General features: G+C 42.2%; 3 protein-coding genes across 3 annotated transcripts; 2 read left to right on the top strand and 1 right to left on the bottom strand.

The window, feature by feature from the left end:
• Positions 1-220: 220 nt before the first annotated feature.
• Positions 221-1,045, bottom strand: LOC121749127. The gene has a single exon (XM_042143728.1). It carries the CDS (start codon positions 1,043-1,045, stop codon positions 221-223), a length of 825 nt encoding a protein of 274 aa, XP_041999662.1.
• Positions 1,046-11,022: 9,977 nt separating this feature from the next.
• On the top strand, positions 11,023-12,504 carry LOC121749126. The gene is made up of 2 exons (XM_042143725.1): positions 11,023-11,883; positions 11,938-12,504. The coding sequence occupies exons 1-2, from the start codon at positions 11,023-11,025 to the stop codon at positions 12,502-12,504; spliced, it is 1,428 nt and encodes a 475-aa protein (XP_041999659.1).
• A 2,528-nt stretch (positions 12,505-15,032) lies between these two features.
• LOC121747005 (3-ketoacyl-CoA synthase 6-like) lies at positions 15,033-16,728 on the top strand. Its single transcript, XM_042140982.1, has one exon. It carries the CDS (start codon positions 15,153-15,155, stop codon positions 16,608-16,610), a length of 1,458 nt encoding a protein of 485 aa, XP_041996916.1. The 5' UTR covers positions 15,033-15,152; the 3' UTR covers positions 16,611-16,728.
• The last annotated feature ends 7,074 nt before the right edge of the window (positions 16,729-23,802 follow it).

Raw genomic sequence — 23,802 nt, 5'->3', positions numbered from 1 at the left:
ATTGTTAGTAACCTTTCAGATTATTTTAATGAATGAAATATTAGCACTCCCGTTTTTAACAAGAAATTAACATTAATCCACATTAAAAAAATAAACTAGCCCTATTATTTACAAATTGAGTAACAAATAATCAACAAATTTTTATTGAAATTATTTACTGAGAGCAGATTTTCCAATCGCTCGATTTCTTCAAATCCGGTCCAAATCGGTTGCCGGTTCTTTACCTAGACGTTATAACGGCGTCAGCTTCCCACCACGTATCGCCTAACGGCCTCCTAACATTCCTCACATCACCAACCGTCACCACCCCGCTGACGTCATTCTCCGCCGGAAGCTTCCATTCCGCGAGCAGCGCCGCGACGCTGCTTCTCATCCTCCTATCGTAACCGCCTAAAATCACGCCGTCTCCCTTCCCGTTGCTCTCCGCCGTCAGAAATAACGCCGGCACCGGCCAGATATCGCCGCGAAACTCGCTAGATTTCTCTTCTTGGTGGCGATTCCACGTAGAAACAATGCTATTCGTATCATAATTGAATAGATAATCATCAATTTCTACGCTAAACCCTAAGCTATCCCAAAGCTTAACAACATTTTTACCACAGGCGAATTCCGACCACGCGCCGCCGCTGCCCCGCCGCCTCAATTGACCACTCTGCCGCTGACTTTTGAAACTGAGGATTGAACCTCTCACGCCGAAATCTCCTTCAAAGCAGTGTTGATCTCTATTTTTTACCGCCGTCGGGTGATCTTCTTCCCCTTCCTGTTCATCATCCGAAGACGCTAGCGATATGTCGTCGTCGTCGTCTTCGTCGCTGAACTCGAACACGTCTTCGGTTTGACTAGAACACGGTTTTACAGTGTGGAAACGAATGAAAATGAGCTTAATTCTTTTAATTATGCTGTTGAAAGTAGCAAAAATTGCCAAGATTAAAGCGCCATATTTCCACAAGGTTGGAATCGAAAATAAACAGGAGATTGTTGATGGATTTTGCAGGCATTTCATTCCTGCTTCGAAGTCGCACATGTTTATCTCTGGAATTACCATAATTTATTCAATTTCGCAAGATTTTGTTGAATTTCACAGCTGGCTAAATATGTAATCTGTGTTTATGATAGTTGAGGTAGAGAATTAAGGAGATGTTCCGGGAAGATGGTAAGGTGTATATATATATATATATATATAATAAACAATGGTGGAATAATATTTAATTATAAAGATGACCAAAAAAATGTGGTAGTTACTCAACATTGGATTGATTAGTGTGGTGGAGATGATTGGATTATTGGATAAAGATTGATTATCGTAATCTCATAAAATTTTAGTATGACTCAAAAAAAGGAAGCCAAATACTTTTTCTCCTTAGTTGGAATTTGACTTAGAAAACGAAAGTGCGCTTATCTTATGGAATTTTATTTGGGACACTGACATCAATGGCACATATGATACCCAAATTTTATCTAAATATGGGATAAGATTCTCCGGCAATAGAAGTTCATATCTTTCCAAATATAACTCCATCCAATATTATAATTGACACTTCTTTTTAATATAAATATTAAAAGAATAAGAAAAAAATAATAAAGTAAAAGGGTAATAAAATGGAAAGAATAAAACAAGAAAATTAAAATATGAAAAAGAATACTACTCCACGTTAATTGTTTATAACTCAGTGAAACATTTCAAAAATAAAAAATTATTCAATTATGATAGAACAGAAGAAATATAACATTTTATATTGTTGGATTACAAACTCATTTTATATCGGATAAGTGAGGGATGTTGCAAAGCTATATATAAATGTTGTTCAACTTTAGTTAATTTGGGAATTTTTGAAAACGACCCAAAAACAATCCGCATAGGCTTAACCACCGAAAAATATCAAAGTACAATGACAATCCCAACACAAATATACTTTTATATTAAGGTTCTTCCAATTATTCATATTTTTTCCAACCATGTCCATAAACTTTTATTTAATCAATTTTGTTTTATATCAAGTGAGTAATCCGAGCCTCATTTTCTTGTTTCATATCTTACGATATTCTTATGAATTATATTTACATGAACTGCTAAATTATTGAGAAAACTCCATAAATATGGTAGCAAAATTATATTCCAACCATGAACAGGGTAGTAATTGCAAAATTCTTTAGTCGCATAAAAAGAAATTAAAACTGGTAAACAAATTACTGAATAAAACTAATTCCACCATTTATTAATCAGGTCTGTGTATATCGTGTTAAATGATCTGAGAAAATATTAAAATAGAAAACAAACATTATTTACAATACATAATTACATAATTAATATTGCCACGTGGAAAGAGCATAACATCCCAAACAACTCAGCATTTTCAGATTTTGGATTGTTTTGGTTTTCATGTATTTGGAAATGTTGATGAACTCTGAATTTAGCAATATTTTATGTTTTATAATTCCAGTCTAATTAATTTGATTTAGCAGTGACAATATTAGAGATGTGGTATACACGATGATTTCTCTCAACGACCCCTTCCACGACTTATTTATATTATTGCATGATTTATTTATTATACTCTGATCGCAGGCGAATACAATTGAATAAAAACAAGTCCAAAAATAAATAGATATTTAACAACTAAATAAGAAATATACTACTTTTACATTGGTAAAATATAACACCGACATTGCTAATAAAAAAAGCTAGATCTCATAAACTATTACTCCCTCCGTCCGCCATTAGGAGTCTCGTTTCTTGGCGGCACAGATTTTAAGAAATGTTAAAAAAAGTGGGTGGGAAAAAAGTTAGTGGAATAGGGGGCTCACTTGTATATATTACTCCTTCCGTCCCAAAGAAGATGGCATACTTGAGAGATGTCACGAGATCTTAGGAGATGTTGTTTTGTGTGTTAAAGTGGTGAGAGAAAATAATAATTTTTTAATTAATGTGAGAGGAAACTTTTTTCAAAAGAGGAAATGTGACATCTTTTGTGGGACAAACTAAAAAAGAAAGTGTGACATCTACTATGGGACGGAGGGAGTAGTTTTAAATGAAATGTGAGTGGAATGAGTTAGTGGAAGGTAGACCCTATTACCATTTATGGTAAAAGTGAACCAGGACTCCAATTCGCGGACGGACTAAAATGGCAAAACGAGACTTCTATTCGCGGACGGAGGGAGTATTTCATATAAAATTTAATTAGTAGTATATGTTATTAACAATTTATTACTTTAACTTGTCAACAAATTGATAATAAATTATATTAAAATATTTTGATTAATTAATTTATAAAGTTTATAGGAATGGTTGATAATTTCATTACATCGCCATCCCGGATAAACCCTGCTTCTATCAATGTAAGAAGAGATCAATTGTTTCAGTTCGGCGCGACCTTTAAATTTATGTTCATTTAATCATTCAAAAAAAAGAAGACATCAATTGTTCGATAATACTAATAAAAAAGAAGACATCAATTGTTCGATAATACAGAGAGAAATCAAATTCTCCAATATTCTGCTTTTCATTAACACTAATCAGCTTATCATAGGAGTGGAATGCAGAAATAATATTGATAGGGGTATATTTTTAAAATTTTATTTAAAATTGTATTATTGTTTAATTTAGATTATTAATAGAGGCAATACAGTACTAGTAATTTATGTTAAATTTGGGAGAGAAAAAACACTAAAAAATTAATTTTATTGAGGGAAAAAAAATAGTACCATAATTCAGTCTGCAGTTTTGATTTTTACCATTTTAGGGAATTTTTTTGTTTACTATAGTAGAAGACTAGTAGGAGTAGTAGTAGTAGTAGTATAATATAATTTTGTTTGTGTATATACATAAGAGGCCGAGTATAATCGAGGAGGGTACAAATTAAGACTGTACTATAATATTTTCGAAATTTTGTTTAAATCACAAATTGGGTCAAAGTTTATTGATAATTGGGCTATTATTAAAGATGGCCATTTTATATACCACATCTGAAAGATTTGAGGCCCGGAATTGTTTGAAACGTCAGAAAGAATTTCGATGGCCTTCATGCTCATGCATTTCAAGTTATCAACCAAGGACCCAAACAAGTTATGAAGATGAGATTCAAAATTTCCATGTTTAATCCTCGTCTCGTCTCGTCTCGTATCGTCTCGTATCGTAGGCATGTTGACGGCTGTTGAAGACGAATGACCATGAAAACAAACTCCCTCGGTTTAAACACATGGTGAACTAATACTACCAAGAAAAATAAGCACTTGTTGGTTAATGCACACGACCATGTTCGAATCCACCATATTGCCATCTCTAAATTTAACCTTGCAATTATTACTTTCTCTCATCTTTTATTTCATTAAATGTCTTCAATCAAGAACATCAACATATAATCAACCATCATCTATTCAACAATATAGATCTTGATTTTTAAGCTTACCCACTTCAATTCTTTCATTCACCAAAATCAAACTCCACCTCTGCTCTGCAACTAATATGCATCTCTGTCCTTTAATCTTTCCACAAATCCATGTTAATAACAAAGAATTCTGTTCTGTGATTTGCCACAACTAACAGGAGACATTCATTTCAATATTCTAATCAAAATTTGGCATATCCCTGCTTTCTGCCAAATAAAAAACGCTGCCATTGATTGTTAATAACACCAATTTAATCTCATAAATGTCACAACAACTAATCTCACAAACTTTTACATTTATTGTATTAAGAAAAGTAGAAATACTGCGATCAATAAATCTTGATCAGCTGTACACTGTAGTCACGAGTTGACATTCAATGTCGACAGCAGATTCCATTATCATACCCTAATTTTTATACTAACACATTTCGAAATTCAGCTATGAGGCAAAAGGGTGCAAACAAAATTCTAAGAGCATCTCCAATGGTTCTGGACAAGCCATAGGCTAGCTACAACTCCTCCTACTACAACATCAGCACTTAAAAACTCCTTCTGCCACATTATCAGGACAAGCAATTAGACAAGCAATAGGCTAGCCATAATAAACAAAATTATAAAAAATAAATAATTACCAATCACACAAAATACGGAATTAAATTTACGACACAAATACAGGAAAATTCAATAATAACATTTAAATTTAAAAAAAGTACATTAATTAAAAAAAATTACATTAATTTAAAAAAAAAACCCTCTTCCACGCACGAGCCCCCGCCTCCGCCTCACTCGTCATCGCCGGCGCCGTCGCCCCCCAATTGAGTGAAGAAACCTCTTCTCCACGAGGTCAGTTGTCGCCTTCCAGTCAGCTAAGATCTTGTACATCTGAGCCCGCGTTTGTTGACACGCGAAGAAGGCGAGCTCGTCTGTCGACTTGCCAACTGGACCTCCTGGGACCCCTGGTGAGCCCGTTGCGCCCGCCTTTGACCAACCGGGCGAGTGCGGCGAGTAAACGCTGGAGGGGACGGGAACTCCTGAACATCCTCGGGGAGGTCGTGGGAACCGCCGCTGCTGCCGCTGTAATCACCGGTATAGTTCAGTCGCTGCTTCTTTGGTCAGCCAGCATCGACACCTGCCCGAAACTTCTCGGAGTCCATCAGCACCTCATAGCAGTTCCAGTAGGTGAACTCCTTATAAAGCCCTGACAAACACAGATTTTGCATGTTTTTAAGGACTAGATTTGAATTGATTTAATTGTCAATCATGCAAATTATGTTCTTAAATTGCATATGTTATATATTTGGTATTTTTAACGTGTTTGTTGATAAATGATAGAAAAAGATAGAAAAAGGTGAAAAAAGGCCAAAGTGCAGCAGCCTCTGTTCGAGCCCATTCTGCCAGCGATTTTGAAGTCCAGTCAGTTTTTACTACATGCCATTCTCTTCTTCTTTGAAAGAGCTTCGCGTGGATATCTTGCATGTCTCAATCGGAGTTCTGTGGAGAAAGTTATGACAATTCTACGAACGTTGCGCAGTGCAGTCAAAGCTGGCGGGAATTTATGCGGAAATTCACGGAAGAAAAGAAATTATTATATTGTGAAGCCAAATCTCTCCTATTTCTTATAAGGCACGAAATTTATCAATAAAAAACCTTTTTCCAGCCTATAAATACCTCTGAACCTAATTCATAATCTTTATCTCAAAGTCTCCCATCCTTCCCCCTCTACACATTCTTCCATTCCATCTTCCACACTTAATCCATCCATCTTCCATTGAAGCGGAGCTCTGTAGATTCAGGCAAGAAAAGACTGAAGATTGAAGATTCAACCTTGGGTTTTATCAATTTCTTTCATGTCTTATACTTTTATTTTTGTTTTTACTACTTGTCTATGAGTAGTTAAACATCATTTGTAGATTTTTTGGTGAAAACTATTATGAATATGTTTTGATTTATTGAATTGGACCTTTTTCTAGCTCTTGTGATTGTTTTGCTTGTTCTTGTGCTTTTATTGTTCTTTTGTCTGGCCAACTTTAGAACTATGTCCGTCTAACTAGATTAATCGAGAGATAGCTAGTTTTACGTGGTAAAAGGAACGAGTACAACACATTGGTTTATCTACACTCGAGAGAGGGGACCCTTTGTGAGGGCTTGACTCTTAGGAACTTAAGGAGTTAGAATCTAATCTATTAGAAAGAGACTTTGATAGTTAGAGTCTAATCTACTGGATAAGTGCACTCGAGAGAGGGCTTATCTGAAAATCACGACTTTCCTAATAATCCTGGAGACACATAAAGGTAAAGGTTTTGTGAGATTAATCATCACTAGATCGTAGTAGTTGGATCCTAAAACTCTACTTTCTTTAGTCTACTTTGTATTATTTTGTTTTTATATTTGTTTATATTTATGTCTAGTTTATAAAACCAAAACCCAAAACTCTGTGTCTCTAGATAGTATATGACGCTTAGTATATGATAGCCAGTTGCAATCTTATTCTCTGTGTTCGATATCACGGTACTGACCTTTAGCTATACTAGTTCTACCATGTAAACTTGCAGGTATTTTTAGTGCTAATAAATAGTGCATCAAGCCCGGGCACGGGGAAAACTTTCTCCGCTATCCTCCTGCAGTCCTCGTCAGTTTGGCCACTGGTCTGCATGCGGAGGGCGTTGGTGTACAAGCCCAAAAATCGGGAGACCGCTGCCCTAATTCGATCCCACCCCTTCCGGCACTCCTCCCCGCTGTGTGGCCTCCCCTCCGGGCAAAATGCCTTGTAGGCTGCTGATATTTTAGCCCACAAGTTGACGATCCTCTGATTGTTCGAATCGAGGGGATCATCGCAAACACTCACCCACGCCTTGGACAGCGCGACGTTCTCCGCATCCGTCCACTTCCTCCGTGTCGGGCTGTCGTCATCAGCCGGCTGCGACGACTCGCCGACCACCCTCTTGCCCTTCCCCTTGCCCTTCTTCTTCTTTGGCGCGCCCCGACCCCGCCCTACTCACCCCGTTTGAACGGGAGTGTCCGCATCCCCGAGATCTATACCCAATTCCTCTAAGGAAAAGTATCACGCCCAGGGTACTGCGTCTTCAATGGGGTCGATGTGTGCGAAGAAGCAGTCAAAAATCAAAACTGAGACGATAGACGTTTCCCCCGGCGTCCCCTGCATCCTCGGCTGCCACCCCGGCATCATCTGCATCCCGGGTGCCCACCCCGGCATCATCTGCATCCCGGGTTGCATCTCCGGTACCCCCTGCCCGCCGTGCATCTCTGCCCGCCATGCATCTCCTGCCATGCCGGCATACTACCCCTGGATTCCATCCCGGGCATCATCTGCTGCCAAGGGTACATGTTGTAGTACCCGGTCATCGGACCCCATCCACTTCCCATAGGTACCGTGGGAGTTTGAGACCCGCTCGTAGACGTCACCACGGTTCGTGAACCGCCGGTTCACGGTTCGGAACCGGCGGTTCCGGTTCAAGATTTGTTGGAACCGGAACCGGCCCGTCGAAGACCGCACGGTTCCGGTTTATGAACCGTGAACCGCCGGTTCACTTGAACCGGCCTAACCGTCGGTTGTTACCCGGTTCCGGGCCGGTTCGGCGGTTTATCCGATTTTTTTTTTTTTTTTTTGCATTTTGTAAATTGTAATTCAAATTTAAAATGTAAAAAAACTTGCGTAAATAACATTAGAATGAAGCGATGTACAAATGTAATTTTATTGATACAAATTACAACTTCAAAATTACAAATTACAACTTTAAAATTACAAATTACAAGTTAAAATTTACAAATTACAACATAAAAATTAGAAATTACAACTTCAAAATTATAAATTACAAAAGACTTAAAGTCTTCATTACAATTTACAAAATTACATATTCGAAATAAAGGGAAGTAGAGAATAGATAGTAGTGTTTATGTGAATATGACTATATGATAACGTGAACAAGAACAACGTGAGTAAATTATGAGCTCAAACAACGTACACAACTTGAGAGAATGAGGATAGAGAATAGAGATATTGAGATTGAGAGAGAAATTCTTATTAACACAAGAATGGGGTGAGTAGAAATGGAAGAGGAGGGGGTATTTATAGGGGAAAATTGTGATTAAAAATTTAAAAAAAAAATCAAATTTTGAAAAATAACGCCGAAACCGCCGGTTTTCGGTGGAACCGGCGGTTTACGGACCGTTTGAATTTTCAAATTTTGAAAATTGCGGTGGGAAACCGCCGGTTTAGGCCCGGAACCGCCGGTTTAACCCTGAAATTGTGAAAAGGCTAGGGAGTAGGCCTGAAATTGTGTCGGAAACCGCCGAACCGCCGGTTCGGAACCGCCGGTTTCGCCGGAACCGCCGGTTCCGACCCGCCGGTTACGGTTTGCATAAAATGAGGAACCGGAACCGGCCCGGCGGTTCCGGTGCCGGTTCGAACCGCCGGTGACGGTTCCGGTTCCGGTTCGGAACCGCCGGCGACGGTTCCGGGCCGGTTCGGTTTGGAGACGTCTACCCGCTCGTCACTAGAGTAGACTCGTTGTTGTGCTTCATTTCGCGTTGTTGCTCTTGTACAGAAATTAAGATAGAAAGAAAACTCGTTAAAACAAGTGGTGCGAATGAAAATGACACGCAAATCGCATATATATAGTGTTTCGAAAATTAAATAAAATAAAAAAATAAAAAATCGGCTGGCCGATCGCTCGCCGATCGAGAGCCTACAATGGCGGCCAGCAGATCGGCGAGCGCATCGGCCAGCGCCCAAAAATCGGCGTGCGCTCGCCGTTTTTCTCGCCGATTTGCCGCTCGCCGGCTGCAATGGTTCGGCAAGCGGACCGGCCAGCGCTGGGAATCGGCTAGCCGGTCCGCTCGCCGTCATCCGACGCTGGCCGGTCCGCTTGCCGTCATTGTGGATGCTCTAAATGTGCGGCACTGACCGGTCCGCTCGCCGTCATTGTGGATGCTCTAAATGTGATGCTCTAGTAATGAATACCTTTGCAAAAGGGCATTATTTGTTTTTTTCTTCTTCTTCAGACATGTGGGTGAGGGGGTCACAATTTATTAATTGCACAGCCGCCTATTAATAGATGGGAATTAAAGATTGGTCTATTTTAATTTAATTCGACGAATTGCGTGTGTGTACTTCCTTTATCGAATTTATTGAAGATCCACGCACTAGATCTTGATACTTCTTTTGGCTTTGCAGAAAAAACAAAAAAAAATTTGATTAGTATAAATTGCCAACTCTAGATGTCTATGTTTTTTTTTCCATTTTCCCTTGAGTTGGGCTAACGCAAATGTCAAATGGCATGAAATCCGATATACACATTCCTGAATTCCGGCTGTCAAAAATTACAGATATCAAACTAGTACTACTATTTACAGATATCAAACAATAGTTGTCGTCATGGTTGAGTTAGAAGTTGGGTACATAATGCACATTTATTTCTTGAAAATATATGCCGAAATGTGAGCTATGAAAGTACACGGAGATTTTGTGATGTTGGTAGATCTATATATTCCAAGGGAATGGGTATATATCAAGTTTTTATACTTTCCATTTTACCTTCCCTTGGAGTTCTTCTTTTTGGGACTGTAGAATTCCTTACTTGTAAAAGGGGTATATTTATCCTTTTTAAAAGATAAATGGCAATATGACATCTTAATTTGCCCTTTGCTCTTTAAATTACATGAAACATTTTTTGGCCTTTAAAAGTTGAATTCGAATGAAATGATAACCTTAAATTCTAGGTGACTTATCCCGACTTAAAAAACAGGTACATATTCCGAAACTTAGTCAGAATTATCTGACAATATCAACTTATGTTTATTCTCTATAACTTTGTTCCGAAATTTCTAACGAATTACAGTTATTTGTATTTATGATATTTAAACTTTATAGTTGAAACGTAATGTACATTAGATTTATGCATAATGTACATTAGATTTAATGCATAAAATTAATGCTATGTTTATCCTTTTCTTTATGATCGTCTATAAGTAAATGTAGTTCGTACAACTAAAGCCTATGTAATAGTATTATATTTATGCAACTGCAACTAATCTAGTTAATTGGTCATTTAATTGGGATAATTGTTTTAAGGCCTTTTGATCGACAGATTGAATATACTCCCTCCGTCCCAGATAATTGGGGTCAGTTTGACCGGGCACGGGTTTTAAGAAATGTTTGTTTGACTTTGATTTAAATGAAGGTAGGTAGTGAAAATGGGGCCCACCTTGTTACTTTTTCATTGCCAATTTATGTAAAACTTGAATTTGTTTTAATGTGAGTATAATTAAAATGTTTGGTTCAATGTTTAGTTTTTAATTAATGTGGATTAATCGACAGATTTGAAAAATGTTGATCAAACTTAAACAAAGTGCTCTCAAAAAAATGGAGAACCTGTGCAGTAAACAAATTAAACATGCTGCTCAATTTCTTCTTTCATTCAACTCCACAACATACAACATCTCAATGAGAGTTTCATCTAAGTACAAACAAGAGATTTTTTGGAGGGAAATGCCAATAGATTTAGGAGGGAACTTGGTAGCAACCCATACCAACTACCACTACCTACAAAAGGCCTACCTACACAACAAAAGGTGAATTTTAGAAGTATTGCCCTCAGAAAATTTTCATCATAGGGCTATGGATTCTGCTGCTGGAGAAACTGCCGGAGACACGGCCGGAGACATTGCCGGAGATAAAGGCAAGCGTATCATAGGAGTGGACACCAAGAATCTGATAGCACAAAGCATGCTACAAGTGAGCCGTTTAGGTAAAATACCATATGGAGGTTTTGTCAAAACAGCAAAGGAATTTGGAGTGAGCAGGAAGACAGTCCATCGGATCTGGGCAGAGGCCAGCAAGCAAATCCAAAGTGGTGAACCTGTGAGCATAAAAGATCGTGTTAAAGGCTTCAAGCGCAATGATGAAATTAAGCTAGATCAAAACAGGGTAAGAGCTCTTTCGGTCCTTGAAAGATCTACCATCCGCAAGATGGCTTTCAAGCTAGATTTAAGTAAGAGCACAGTAGGCCGGATGGTGAAATGTGGAGTTCTGAGGCCACACACAAATGCTGTTAAGCCACTGCTTACAGCCGCAAACAAGGTATCAAGAATGAAATGGGCTCTCACTCATGTGCAGCCAGTTGTTAACAATGGTATGCTCAAATACCACACAATGCACAACGTAGTGCATATAGATGAAAAATGGTTTTTCATGACAAAGACTACGGATAGATACTACCTGCTGCCAGATGAGGAAGAACCATATAGGTCATGCAAGTCAAAGAGGTTCATCACAAAGGTGATGTTTATGTGTGCAGTGTGTAGACCATACTTTGGACAAAGTGGAGATGCCATATTTGATGGAAAAATAGCCATCTTTCCATTCACAAGACAAGAGCCAGCAATGAGAAAATCAAAGAACAGACCAAGAGGCACCTTGGAGACCAAGCCCATTCAATCAGTGAACAAGGATGTAATGAGAGAATGCCTTATTCATAAGGTACACTGTTTTTGCATCAATTTTTTTTCCAAACTGTATCAAATCATACTCCAGGCCTCACACACTGAGATAATGATGCAGATCATACCAGCAATCAAGGCTAAATGGCCAGATAACATAAGCAAGGAGATATTCATCCAACAAGACAATGCCAGACCTCACATCATGCATAATGATGCAGAATTTCAGTCAATTGCAAACACAGATGGGTTCAGATTCCATATAATTTGCCAACCAGCTAACTCTCCTGATTGTAATGTGTTGGATTTAGGATTTTTCAGGGCCATCCAGTCTATACAGGATGACAAATTGGCTAGGGGAGTGGATGAGTTAGTGGCTAATGTGCAAGCAGCCTTTGATGAACTTAGTGCAGGAACACTGAACAAGGTTTTTCTGACTCTTCAAGGATGTTTAACAGAGATTTTGAAGGAGGAAGGGGGGAATGGCTACAAAACCCCACACATTAACAAAGAAAGGTTGACAAGGCTGGGGATACTGCCAAAGACATTGGAAGTTGAAGAACATTTAGTGAAGGCTGCAGTGGCATACCTCCAACAGCCTGAAAATAATGAGATCACCTCATATGACATCTCAGGTATTAGTAGAGCCGTAGGCTTCTGAGATCAGTAAGTTAGGAAGCATTTTTTGGCAGTTGGAAGTGGAAGCCTCAAGATTAGGTGTGACTTATGCTATCAACTGGTTTTTGTACACTTTTGTAAAGCCTCCAAACCTACATGTGTAGGGGTGGCTTCTAAAATCCTAATCCCTCAGAACATTGTCATCATAGGGCAACCTCCAAACCATACATGTGTATGGGATGGCTTCTAAGGCTGCATAACTAACAAAACTGCCTCCTAACCATGTAAAGGGGTGGCTGTTGTAATGTCAGTGTATGGTTTTTATTTCCCTCAGATATTGCTGTTTATATCAACTCACAAATAAGCCTCCTAACCATGTAAAGGGGTGGCTTAATAATCAACACATATCTGTAATAACAACACACTGCAAATCATCATAGGGGTATGGTCAACACAATTAACAGCAACATTCAATCAGCAAATGAAACCACAGCAGCCAACACAACATCAAAACACAGCCTCCAGCATACACAAACAACCACAGCCTCCAACCCATACCAACAAACCACAGCCTCCAGCATACACAAACAACCACAACAGCCAACACAAAATCACTCCACAGCCTCCAGCATACACAAACAACCACAGCCTCCAACCCATACCAACAAACCACAGCCTCCAACCCACCTAATACCACAGCCTCTAACCCAAACCAACAAAGCCCAACCTCCTACCCAATCGGAAAAACAACAACAATGAAAGACAACATATTTAGATTAAATCTAAAAACCCAGGCAGCAATATGGCAAGCATCTGTCTCTCAAAGTCCGAATACACGACGGGAGGGGCTTGAGCTAGATCGGCGGATGAGACTTGTGGACCATAGGAGGGGGTGGCTGGTGGTGGCACACGGTTGTAGCGTGGGGCTATTGGTGGCGGCCCGTAGTAGGGGCAACCACAGTCCAAGTAATCGATGGCTGATTGAGAAGACCAAACATCAACGGGAATGAAGGATTCCAGTTGGGTTTCGGGAACAACAGTGTCAGCTAGGGTTCCGGCGATGAAAGAGTCGTCAATGGCGGAGGTAGAACCCCACATATACTCCGGCGTCTCTGGGACGACGACATCGGCCAGATCGGCCGCTAAAATGCTAGGAGGAGAGTCTGGATAATCACCCATCACCGTAGATCTAGGGTTTTCAGAGGGCGTAGGTCCAGTATTTGGACCTGAAGGGGTTCGAATTTGTGTGGAGGCGGATGAAAATGGTGGAGGAATGGTGTAGATCTAGGGTTTTCAGATGGAGATTATGGAGGAAGAAGGGGAATCGGTTGGAGATCTAGCCTTGTGTGGAGTAATGAATGAGGAGAAGAAATGAAGTGGATTTAATGGTGTAATTGGGGCAGGCGACGAAGCAATTAAGAGGAAGAAGGGGAATCGGTGGAGGTTGTGTGGAGTAAATGAAGAAGGAGATGAAATGAAGTTGATGAGTAAATGGTGGAATGTGGGTAGCCGAAAGTGAGAAATGAAGTGGAGTAATTTGTTGCCAAATATGGAAAGTTTGAAGTGAGACAAATTATGTGGGACGGACCAAAATGGAATACTGGGACGAATTATCTGGGACGGAGGGAGTATCTAACAACTAATTGTTACCATTTGCATTTGTATTTTTTGTCGTTATCACCTTTCCTCTTATTTTGTTGAGATGTTTTAGTCAAAATAGTATCTTTAGCGCTACAACGTGATTCAAGTTTGTTGAGTATATCTATTACGATAGTGTCATTTTATGATATTGGATATATGCAACTTGAATGAAGAACTTAGATTACCACTACAGCGAATACATCTTATAAGCACATAGAAATAGAATTGCAGACGTAATATTTGCATTGGAAAATAGTTAAAATTTAGGACGGAAAAACATTCTTATGTTAAGGACATATTTGTCAGTTACACGTCTTAATCTATTTACACCTCTTAAATTTAATTAAACGCCAAAAATGATACTACTACTTATTTAAAAACTTAAATTAACACCCTTAAATGAATAAAAATGTCTATTAACCATCATCCTTTTGTAGTTATATTAATACTACTATGGAATTATCTTCTCACTTGTAGTGTCTAAATCACCGTACACAGTGCACACACAACTCTTAAATTAAAGATTAAAACTCTAAGCATAGATCCAGATGTCCAATTAAAACTGTAATAAATAATTGAATGAAAGATTACCAAACACACTGAGAACATTTATCCTATGACCTTTGACAATATCCTATGACATTATTTAATATAGTAAAATACAGTTAGCAGTAGCACCTTAAATTAAATTAGTAATTGAATCAGTGATATGCATGATTTGATTATCCACATGACCACAAGTTGTAAAAAGCAAGTTCCTGTTGAGTCCATAAATGCTACTAAATGTATTGATGAATGGAACTTGAGGCCTCCAACCGTGACCATCCATTTGTGGGGATCAAATCGATCGAAGAGTTAAACGCAGCCCTGCATCAAAGTTACTAGTATTATTTGAGCAGTGCCAAATCATAACGACTACGATACCTAGCTACTCTTCTTCACAACTATATCCTACACTTCATTAATTATTAATCCCACCTCCCATCTCTCTCTCTCTCTTTAAATAAATCTTTAAACAACTAAATCTCCCTCCATCCATTTCCCACCGCCATGGATATATCGTTAAAATTATGCTACCAATTCTTGGTAAACAACTTCTTCATACTCCTCTTCATACCATCAACAATAGCTATTTCAATCAAAATTCTATTTACTAGTCCGGAAGAGATTATGAGCATGTATAATTCCATGCATTTGACCCCAGTGCTCTTACTGTGTGCCTCATTCTTCGTCGTCTACATCCTGACCTTGTTTGTGATGTGGCGGCCGCGGCCGGTCTTCCTAGTCGACTACGCTCTCTTCAAGCCCCCACGCAGCTACCGCGTCTCCTTCGCCGGCTTCATCGAGCACGTGCGGATGGGCCGCCTCTTCTCCGAGCCCAAAAGCGTCCATTTTCAAATGAAGATTCTAGAACGTTCCGGTCTCGGGGAGAACACGTGCCTTCCCCCAGCCCTGCATTACATTCCCCCGACGCCAACCATGGCGATGGCGAGGGAAGAAGCCGAGCTTATTATATTCTCAGCCATGGATTCTCTGTTGCAGAAAACCGGAATCAAGCCTAGAGACGTGGACATTTTAATCCTGAATTGCAGCTTGTTCTCTCCGACGCCGTCGCTCACGGCGATGGTGATCAACAAGTACAAAATGAGGAGCAACATCAGAAGCTTCAATCTATCAGGGATGGGGTGCAGCGCTGGCTTGATCTCCATAGATCTAGCGAGAGATCTCCTCCAGCGCTACCCCAACTCCAACGCCGTCGTCATCAGCACTGAGATCCTCACCCCAAACTGCTACAAGGGGAAGGAGAGAGCCATGCTCCTCCCCAACTGCCTCTTCCGAATGGGCGGCGCCGCCCTGCTTTTGTCCAACCGCCGCGCCGATCGCCACCGCGCCAAGTACCGCCTGGCGCACGTGGTGAGGACGCATAAAGGAGCCGATGACAAATCGTACGGATGCGTGTCGCAGGAAGAGGATTCGGAAGGAAACGTCGGAATTAAATTGAACATCGATCTCATGGCCGTTGCCGGAGAGGCGCTGAAATCGAATATCACGACGATCGGGCCGCTGGTTCTCCCGGCGTCGGAGCAGATCCTCTTCGCGCTGTCTCTCATGGGAAGGAAAATCATCAATTCGAAATGGAAGCCGTATATACCGGATTTCAAGCAGGCGTTTGAGCATTTCTGCATCCACGCCGGCGGAAGGGCGGTGATCGATGAGCTGCAGAAGAATCTCCGCCTGACAAACGAGCAGGTGGAAGCATCGAGGATGACGCTGCATAGATTCGGAAACACTTCGTCATCATCGCTATGGTATGAATTGAGCTACATTGAATCGAAGGGAAGGATGAAGAAAGGGGATAGGGTTTGGCAGATTGCATTTGGGAGTGGATTTAAATGCAACAGCGCGGTTTGGAAGTGTAACCGGACGATCAAGTTGCCGATGGAGGGGCCGTGGGCGGATTGCATTCATAAATATCCTGTTCATATTCCAGAAGTTGTGAAGCTCTAGTATTTTCAATTTGTTCTTCTTCATTTTTATTTCCCTCTTCTTTGTTATCTTGTTTTCTTTCTGTTTTATGTTGTGGTGCTGTAATTTACAAGCCAATAAACACATTATTTCATCTTCATTTGTTTAATAAGCTTACATTTGTAGGTGTATTCGTGTAATTTTACTTTTAAATGTATACTTATGTGGTTGAAAAAATTAATGAATAGTAGTTTTTTAATGCTCCAGTTAAATACCACTAATAGTATGAGTTCCAAGTGAAATTAGACATTTAGAAACAAATATATTAAAATGGCAAAATTAACAAAATTCAGGTATCAATAATTAAATGGAAAATGTTTATGGAAATGAGTTTGGAAGTAAACGTTTACAGGTGTCCGAGGCATCACTAATACTACAGCGAGGGATCGATGAAACCTAAGTTACACGGAAAATTAAATGGAAATGATGACTGTTGTTAGGGGCAATGTTCGTAATATATGGATTATCCCATTCATTATTGCTATATTATCGTGTTATATTTTAGCATTATAGTTGACGTGGTCGTCTATCTATTAAATATCGCTATTACCTTAAGATGATAATTGCATTAAACTGACAAAAGGTTATCTTGTTTAAATAAGTTCATAATTTGATTCAATTATATTTTCATAAATCATAATAATATAATATTACGTTTTTTTCATTTATTTTTACAACAATTTATAGTATTAAATTACTCCTAATAATCATCCTAATACTAAAATTACGACTTAGATATTTGTTCAACCGCACAGATATTAAATAAAATAATTATATGTATAATTCTCATAATCATGTTTGTTAGTAGTACTATACGTATTATACAGTTGACAGAAAAAATTTAAAACATAACCCATACTGTTATGAATAAAGTTCCGGAACGATATGAAATCGCGTCGAACGTCGCGGGGAACTTTGCCCGTCGATCAATCCGGCGTCGAGTTCGAGGGTTCGTGCTTTCGTGCACGAGGAAAACAACGATAAATTGCGTAAAAAATGTATTTTATTTCTTGAGAAAAAAAGAATGATATAGACGCCTATTTATAAGCTAAGGATCCAACTTCGATCCGGGAAAGGATTTACCAAAAAAAGACCTAATTACCTAAAATATAGATTGACTTATAAATAATTACCTATCTTAACTAATTACCTAAAATAAAATGCTTGCAAATAAAATAAATAAAAAAGCCCATGGATCATGCACTTAACGTGCGACAAAGTCGCCATAGCGCGAAGGCCTTCTCGTCTGTCTTCTCTCCGCTCGATCCCTTCGCGTTGTTTCCGGCTCGCGCTGCTCCGCCGGCATGTTGGTGTCGGCGTCCAACTCCGCATCTTGCGACGCTCCGCGCTCCTTGAGCCTAGCTGACGGGGGTCCTGTATCAACTCCCCCCCCCTTAGAACGCTCCTTGTCCTCAAGGAGAGAAGGAAACTTTCGTTGCACCAACTCAGCAGGCTCCCATGTCGGGTTATCTCCCGAATCATCCGACCACTCTAGCTGAACCTCCTCGACAGCTGCCCCCTCTCGCCAAACCGTCCTCCTATCTGTAGCCCGCACCGGTCGCGCAACTGGCTTACCTTTCGCAAAAAACGGTGGTAGTTCTGAATAAACCCCACTGTTACTCTCCAAAAACGGTTTTAGTAACCCCACATGGAACACATTGTGGATACGGCTTCCCTCGGGCAGGTTCAAGCGGTAGGCCACCTGGCCAATTCGTTCCAGCACCTCGAAAGGACCATAGAAGCGGCGAGCTAACTTCGATGATAATGGCCTTGCCACCGAATGCTGTCTGTATTGCTGTAGTTTGAGTAGCACTTTATCCCCGACGCTAAACTCCACGTCGCGACGATGCAAATTAGCCGCCTTGCGCATACGCTGCTGCCCCCGTTCCAAATTCTGCCGAAGCACTGCAAGCGTCTTGCGTCGCTGCTGGATCTGTGCCACGACATCCGGTGGTGCCGTCGCTGATGGCTGTGCCACGATTAATGGAGGGGGCTCGCGCCCGTACAAAGCCTCAAATGGCGACCTGCCAAGTCCCTCGTGATGGAAACAGTTCAAGGCGAGCTCGGCCCATGGCAAAAAATTTGCCCACTTAGTCGGGCTATCAGCGGTGAACGCCCGGAGATACTGCTCCAATCCCCTATTCCTAACCTCCGTCTGCCCGTCCGTTTGAGGGTGATATGCTGTGGAGAAATGAAGTTTAGTGCCGCTTAAACGCAACATGTCCTTCCAAACCTCATTTAGAAAAACAGGATCGCGATCCGACACCAAGGTTTTAGGAAACCCATGGTGTTTGACCACCGTTTCGATGAACAAGTTCGCGATCTTCAAGGCGTTGTAGCGAACTGGGAGCAAGGCGAAGTGAGCGTACTTCGAAAGGCGATCTACCACCACCATTACGCCTGTGTACCCTCGAGACGGTGGGAGCCCCGTAATGAAGTCCATTGACACATCCTCCCACACTTGTAAGGGGATAGGGAGTGGCTGTAGTAGGCCCGCAGGTTTTTGAGTAGAATATTTTGTAGTCTGGCAATCGTAACAGGATCTGACAAACTTTTTAACATCTTTACGCATTCCTTTCCAATAGAACGCGGATGCAAGGCGCCTAAACGTCCTGTCCACACCCGGATGACCAGCTGATGGGGATGAGTGATGTTCGTGCAATAATGTCGTTTTGGCCTCGGAATCACGGCTCACATAAACACGACGGTTGTAGTACAGTAATCCGTCTACTAAGGAAATTGCTCGGTCCGCTTTTCCGTGTTTCAAAGCCGCCTGTAACTCGATCAAATCCGGCGTGTTTTGTGTCTCTTGTCGCAGAAGTGCCCAAATGTCCGGAATCGGATGCGCCAGTGCCATCAAAGCCTGCCCCATTTCCTCCGTCGAGATCGTGGGTTCGTGGTTCACCCCTACTGCCGCCGCAGCTCCGTCATCTACGGGGGTCATGGTATCACTATTAGAAACGTCGACCTCCCGTCTAGACAATGCATCCGCTACTTTATTGGATGCCCCTGTTTTATACTCAATGCGGAATTTGTAACCCATCAATTTCCGGGCGTAAAATTGTTGATCCGGAGTCTGAATTATCTGCTGCAGCAACTCTTTCAGGCTCTTCTGATCGCTGCGAATGACGAATTCCCGTCCCAACAGATATTGTCGCCATTTCTGTACCGCTTCAACAATGGCATATAATTCCTTGTGGTAGGTTGACGAGACACGCCGTCTCGGGCCCATCTTCTTACTGAAAAATGCCAAAGGATGTCCGTCTTGGAGCAAAACAGCTCCGATTCCGAAATCCGATGCGTCCGTCTCTAAATAAAAAGTCCGCTCAAAATTTGGAAGTCGCAGGACCGGGGCAGACGTCATAGCCTGTTTCAGTGCTGCGAAACTGTCGGCCGCCGCTGGGGACCACGCAAAACCGTCCTTCTTTAATAGTTCTGTCAACGGTCCAGCGATGGAAGCATAATGCTCAATGAAACGACGGTAGTAACCCGTCAGGCCGAGGAACCCCCGTAATTGCTTCACTGTGGTTGGGACAGGCCATGCCACCATTGCTTCGATCTTTGACGGGTCGGCTTTCAGAGTTCCCGCCGTAAGAAGGTGCCCTAAGTATTCCACCGTGGTACACGCGAAAGTGCACTTTGACATCTTCACAAAAAATTGGTGAGTCTTGAGAATAGATAGAACCTCATGAACGTGACGGGCATGTGCCAGCAGCGAGGGGCTATAAATGAGTATATCGTCAAAAAATACTATCACCGATTTACGCAAGAGTGGTCTGAAGACTTCATTCATCGCCGCCTGAAATGTCGAGGGTGCGTTAGTCAACCCGAATGGCATCACTAAGAACTCAAAATGTCCGTCATGTGTACGAAATGCGGTTTTGAAAATATCCTCGTCGCTCATGCGGATCTGGTGGTAGCCTGATCGTAAGTCTAACTTTGTAAAAAACCTCGCTGCCCCCAATTCATCGAACAACTCATCCGTTGTTGGTATGGGAAACTGATCGGGGACGGTCGCGGCATTCAGTGCTCTATAATCAATGCAGAACCTAAAGGACCCATCCTTCTTCCTGATTAACAGAACCGGGGAAGAGAAAGGGCTTTGGCTCGGGCGAATCAATCCAGATTCTAACATCTCCCTCACCTGCTTCTCTATTTCATTTTTCTGGAAGTACGGGTAACGGTACGGCCTCACATTAACCGGTTTGGTGTTCGGTAAGAGGTGGATTTTGTGGTCAAAGCGCCGTCTGGGGGGCATGCTCGTCGGCAGACCAAAAACCTCGCTGTGTGCTTCTAGCACGCTCCGAATCTCATCCGGCAGATCCCGTGGAAAGGAATGGCTATTGTCAGCCTCGCCCGACTGATGTTCCGTCGTCGGTGCTTGTATCAACTCATACATCTCAGCCCCACCCTGCAATGTTAGTAGGGTTGAGAGTGTCTTCAAGGAAACTTCTTCAGCTGAAGGCGGAACGAGCTTAAGGCATACCCTCCTCCCATTCCTGGTGAACTCTAATGTGCCATCGATATAGTCGCTTGTGACTCTGCGCATTTGTTTGAGCCAAATCCTACCCAAAATCACATCAGGGCCATGCACGGGGAGGATGTGGAGATCGACCAAGAAGACATGCTTCTGAATTACTACCCTGGTCTGGATGCTGGCGAAGGAACACAGCAAGGACTCACCGTTCCCTACGTACACCCGGAAGGGTCGGATTTGCCGGAGGGGAAGGGCTAGTTTCTCCGCTATCTGGGGGTGCAAAAAATTGTGGGAGCTCCCCGTGTCCACCAGGATCCTTACGGGACTGTCGCCAATCTGCCCCCGTAATTCAATGTCGTCTTCCCGTTGCCGCCCATCCAAGGCATAGATGTGGGACAAATCCGCTGATATTACCGGCGGCTCATCTTGCTTCTCCTGTAGGCCCTCAGACTCCTCGTCTGACTCCATATCCGCCCCCATGTATACCAAAAAACGGCCCCTGCAGGAGTGGCCTGCGGCCCACTTTTCAGGGCAGTACCAACAGAGACCGAGCTTCGAACGTTCGGCCCGTTCAGCTGCCGTCAAACGCACCACCGGTAACTTGCCATACTCCGATCCCCTGGACAGGGGGGGTCGGTTCTGCTGAGCAGGAGGCGCCGGTACTGCTAATTGCTGCTGGGGATGTGCCTGCGGTCGCGGGTCACGGTTCTGCCAATTACGACGTTGTCCCCCCGATACTGGCGGGGGGCGCTCCAAGCAGCTGTCGTACTCGGTTGCTAACGCCATTGCTGCCGCCACTGTTGATGGGTTCTGGTGTTTAACCTGATTCTTAACTGGTTGTTGAAGACCCTCGACGTAAATTGGCAGCAGGATATATTCTGGTACCCCCCGAACCCGGTTAAGCATTGTCTCGAAAGCCGTGTGATATTCCGCCAAGGATCCCGATTGGCATAACTTGGCAATCAGGCCAATGAAGTTCTGAAAGTACTGCGGGTCAAACCGTCGACGCACGTCTTCCAAAAAATCCGGCCACCGAGCCATCGGGTTATTCTCGCGATAGTTGAAAACCCATTCCGAAGCTGGTGGGTCGAATAACATCACAACATAGTGTAATCGCTGATCCTCGGGCATCAATAAATGCCCGAAATAGTACTGTACCCGTGAAATCCAATTCGCCGCATCCGAGCCATCAAATCGTGGTTGTTGCATCTTGAATTGCTTCGAGAACTCGGGTTGCTGACCATAAGTTTGTCGCAACGCAGGATTATCCCAACTCGTCGGCTGACGATGTAAAGGCTCCTCCGGACTCGGCCTCGGAAGGTCCCACGACGTATGGGTCGGACCCGTCCAAGAGGTCAATCCCGGGGTCGGAGTAGGCTGCGGCTGCCACCCTGGGTACCCCCCCGGGGATGTCGCTTGTTGCCCAAGATTAAGGCTAGTGTTTGGCTGGACTCCTGGATGAGCCACGTTCAATGGCGGCTGAACTCCAAGAACTTGGGTAGGGTTCGAAGGAAACCCCAGAAAACCACCGGCGGCTGAGTTGCCCATCATGGACCGCGAAGGCCCTGTCCGATACGCGCTGGTCACAGGTGCGTGGGGAGGCTGCGCGAATCTGCCAGAGGGAGGCTCTGGATCCGGTCGCTGGGGTGCGCTTGCCGCGACGGGGCCGTGGTCACGCCGGTTCGCTAGTTTCAACTCCTTCAACTCTGCCTCCATGCGAGCTAGTGATGCGAGCATGTGTTCCATCGCGAGAGATCCCGCGTCCAACGGCGTCGGGGGTTGAGGCAGCGGCTCCAGACCGCGGATAGTCATCGGTTCGGTGTGTTCCGACATACTACCGTGAGTTCAGGATGAAAGCACCACTTGTTATGAATAAAGTTCCGGAACGATATGAAATCGCGTCGAACGTCGCGGGGAACTTTGCCCGTCGATCAATCCGGCGTCGAGTTCGAGGGTTCGTGCTTTCGTGCACGAGGAAAACAACGATAAATTGCGTAAAAAATGTATTTTATTTCTTGAGAAAAAAAGAATGATATAGACGCCTATTTATAAGCTAAGGATCCAACTTCGATCCGGGAAAGGATTTACCAAAAAAAGACCTAATTACCTAAAATATAGATTGACTTATAAATAATTACCTATCTTAACTAATTACCTAAAATAAAATGCTTGCAAATAAAATAAATAAAATAAATAAAAAAGCCCATGGATCATGCACTTAACGTGCGACAAAGTCGCCATAGCGCGAAGGCCTTCTCGTCTGTCTTCTCTCCGCTCGATCCCTTCGCGTTGTTTCCGGCTCGCGCTGCTCCGCCGGCATGTTGGTGTCGGCGTCCAACTCCGCATCTTGCGACGCTCCGCGCTCCTTGAGCCTAGCTGACGGGGGTCCTGTATCACATACTTCATTATAATAATAAATAAAAACACCAATATATGAATAAAATCTCACATTAATTTTTTATGAGATTTTATAAATTAAAAATATAAATAAAGACATTTATAGTAGTTGGAATTCCACCTTTATTTTTAAAATCAAAATAAATATTACTAACATGGACTGACGAAATTGATGCACAACATAAAAAGTATGCAGTAAAATATATTTGTCAAACTCTGTATAGTCATATACAGAAGTAAGATTATATAAATAGCCAACCTACAATTGTAGCAATGGTATTTAGGTGGGAAATTGATTTA

Source organism: Salvia splendens, chromosome 9 (genome assembly GCF_004379255.2).
Source record: "Salvia splendens isolate huo1 chromosome 9, SspV2, whole genome shotgun sequence".
Taxonomy (NCBI): domain Eukaryota; kingdom Viridiplantae; phylum Streptophyta; class Magnoliopsida; order Lamiales; family Lamiaceae; genus Salvia; species Salvia splendens.
Note: the sequence above shows the minus strand (reverse complement) of the source record. Positions and strands in the feature narration are given on the sequence as shown.

Coding starts and splice junctions, on each gene's coding strand:
- LOC121749127 (XM_042143728.1), bottom strand. CDS start 1,045: ATGGTAATTCCAGAGATAAACATGTGCGACTTCGAAGCAGGAATGAAA.
- LOC121749126 (XM_042143725.1), top strand. CDS start 11,023: ATGGATTCTGCTGCTGGAGAAACTGCCGGAGACACGGCCGGAGACATT. Junction 11,884..11,937: donor GAGAATGCCTTATTCATAAG/GTACACTGTTTT, acceptor ATCATACTCCAG/GCCTCACACACTGAGATAAT.
- LOC121747005 (XM_042140982.1), top strand. CDS start 15,153: ATGGATATATCGTTAAAATTATGCTACCAATTCTTGGTAAACAACTTC.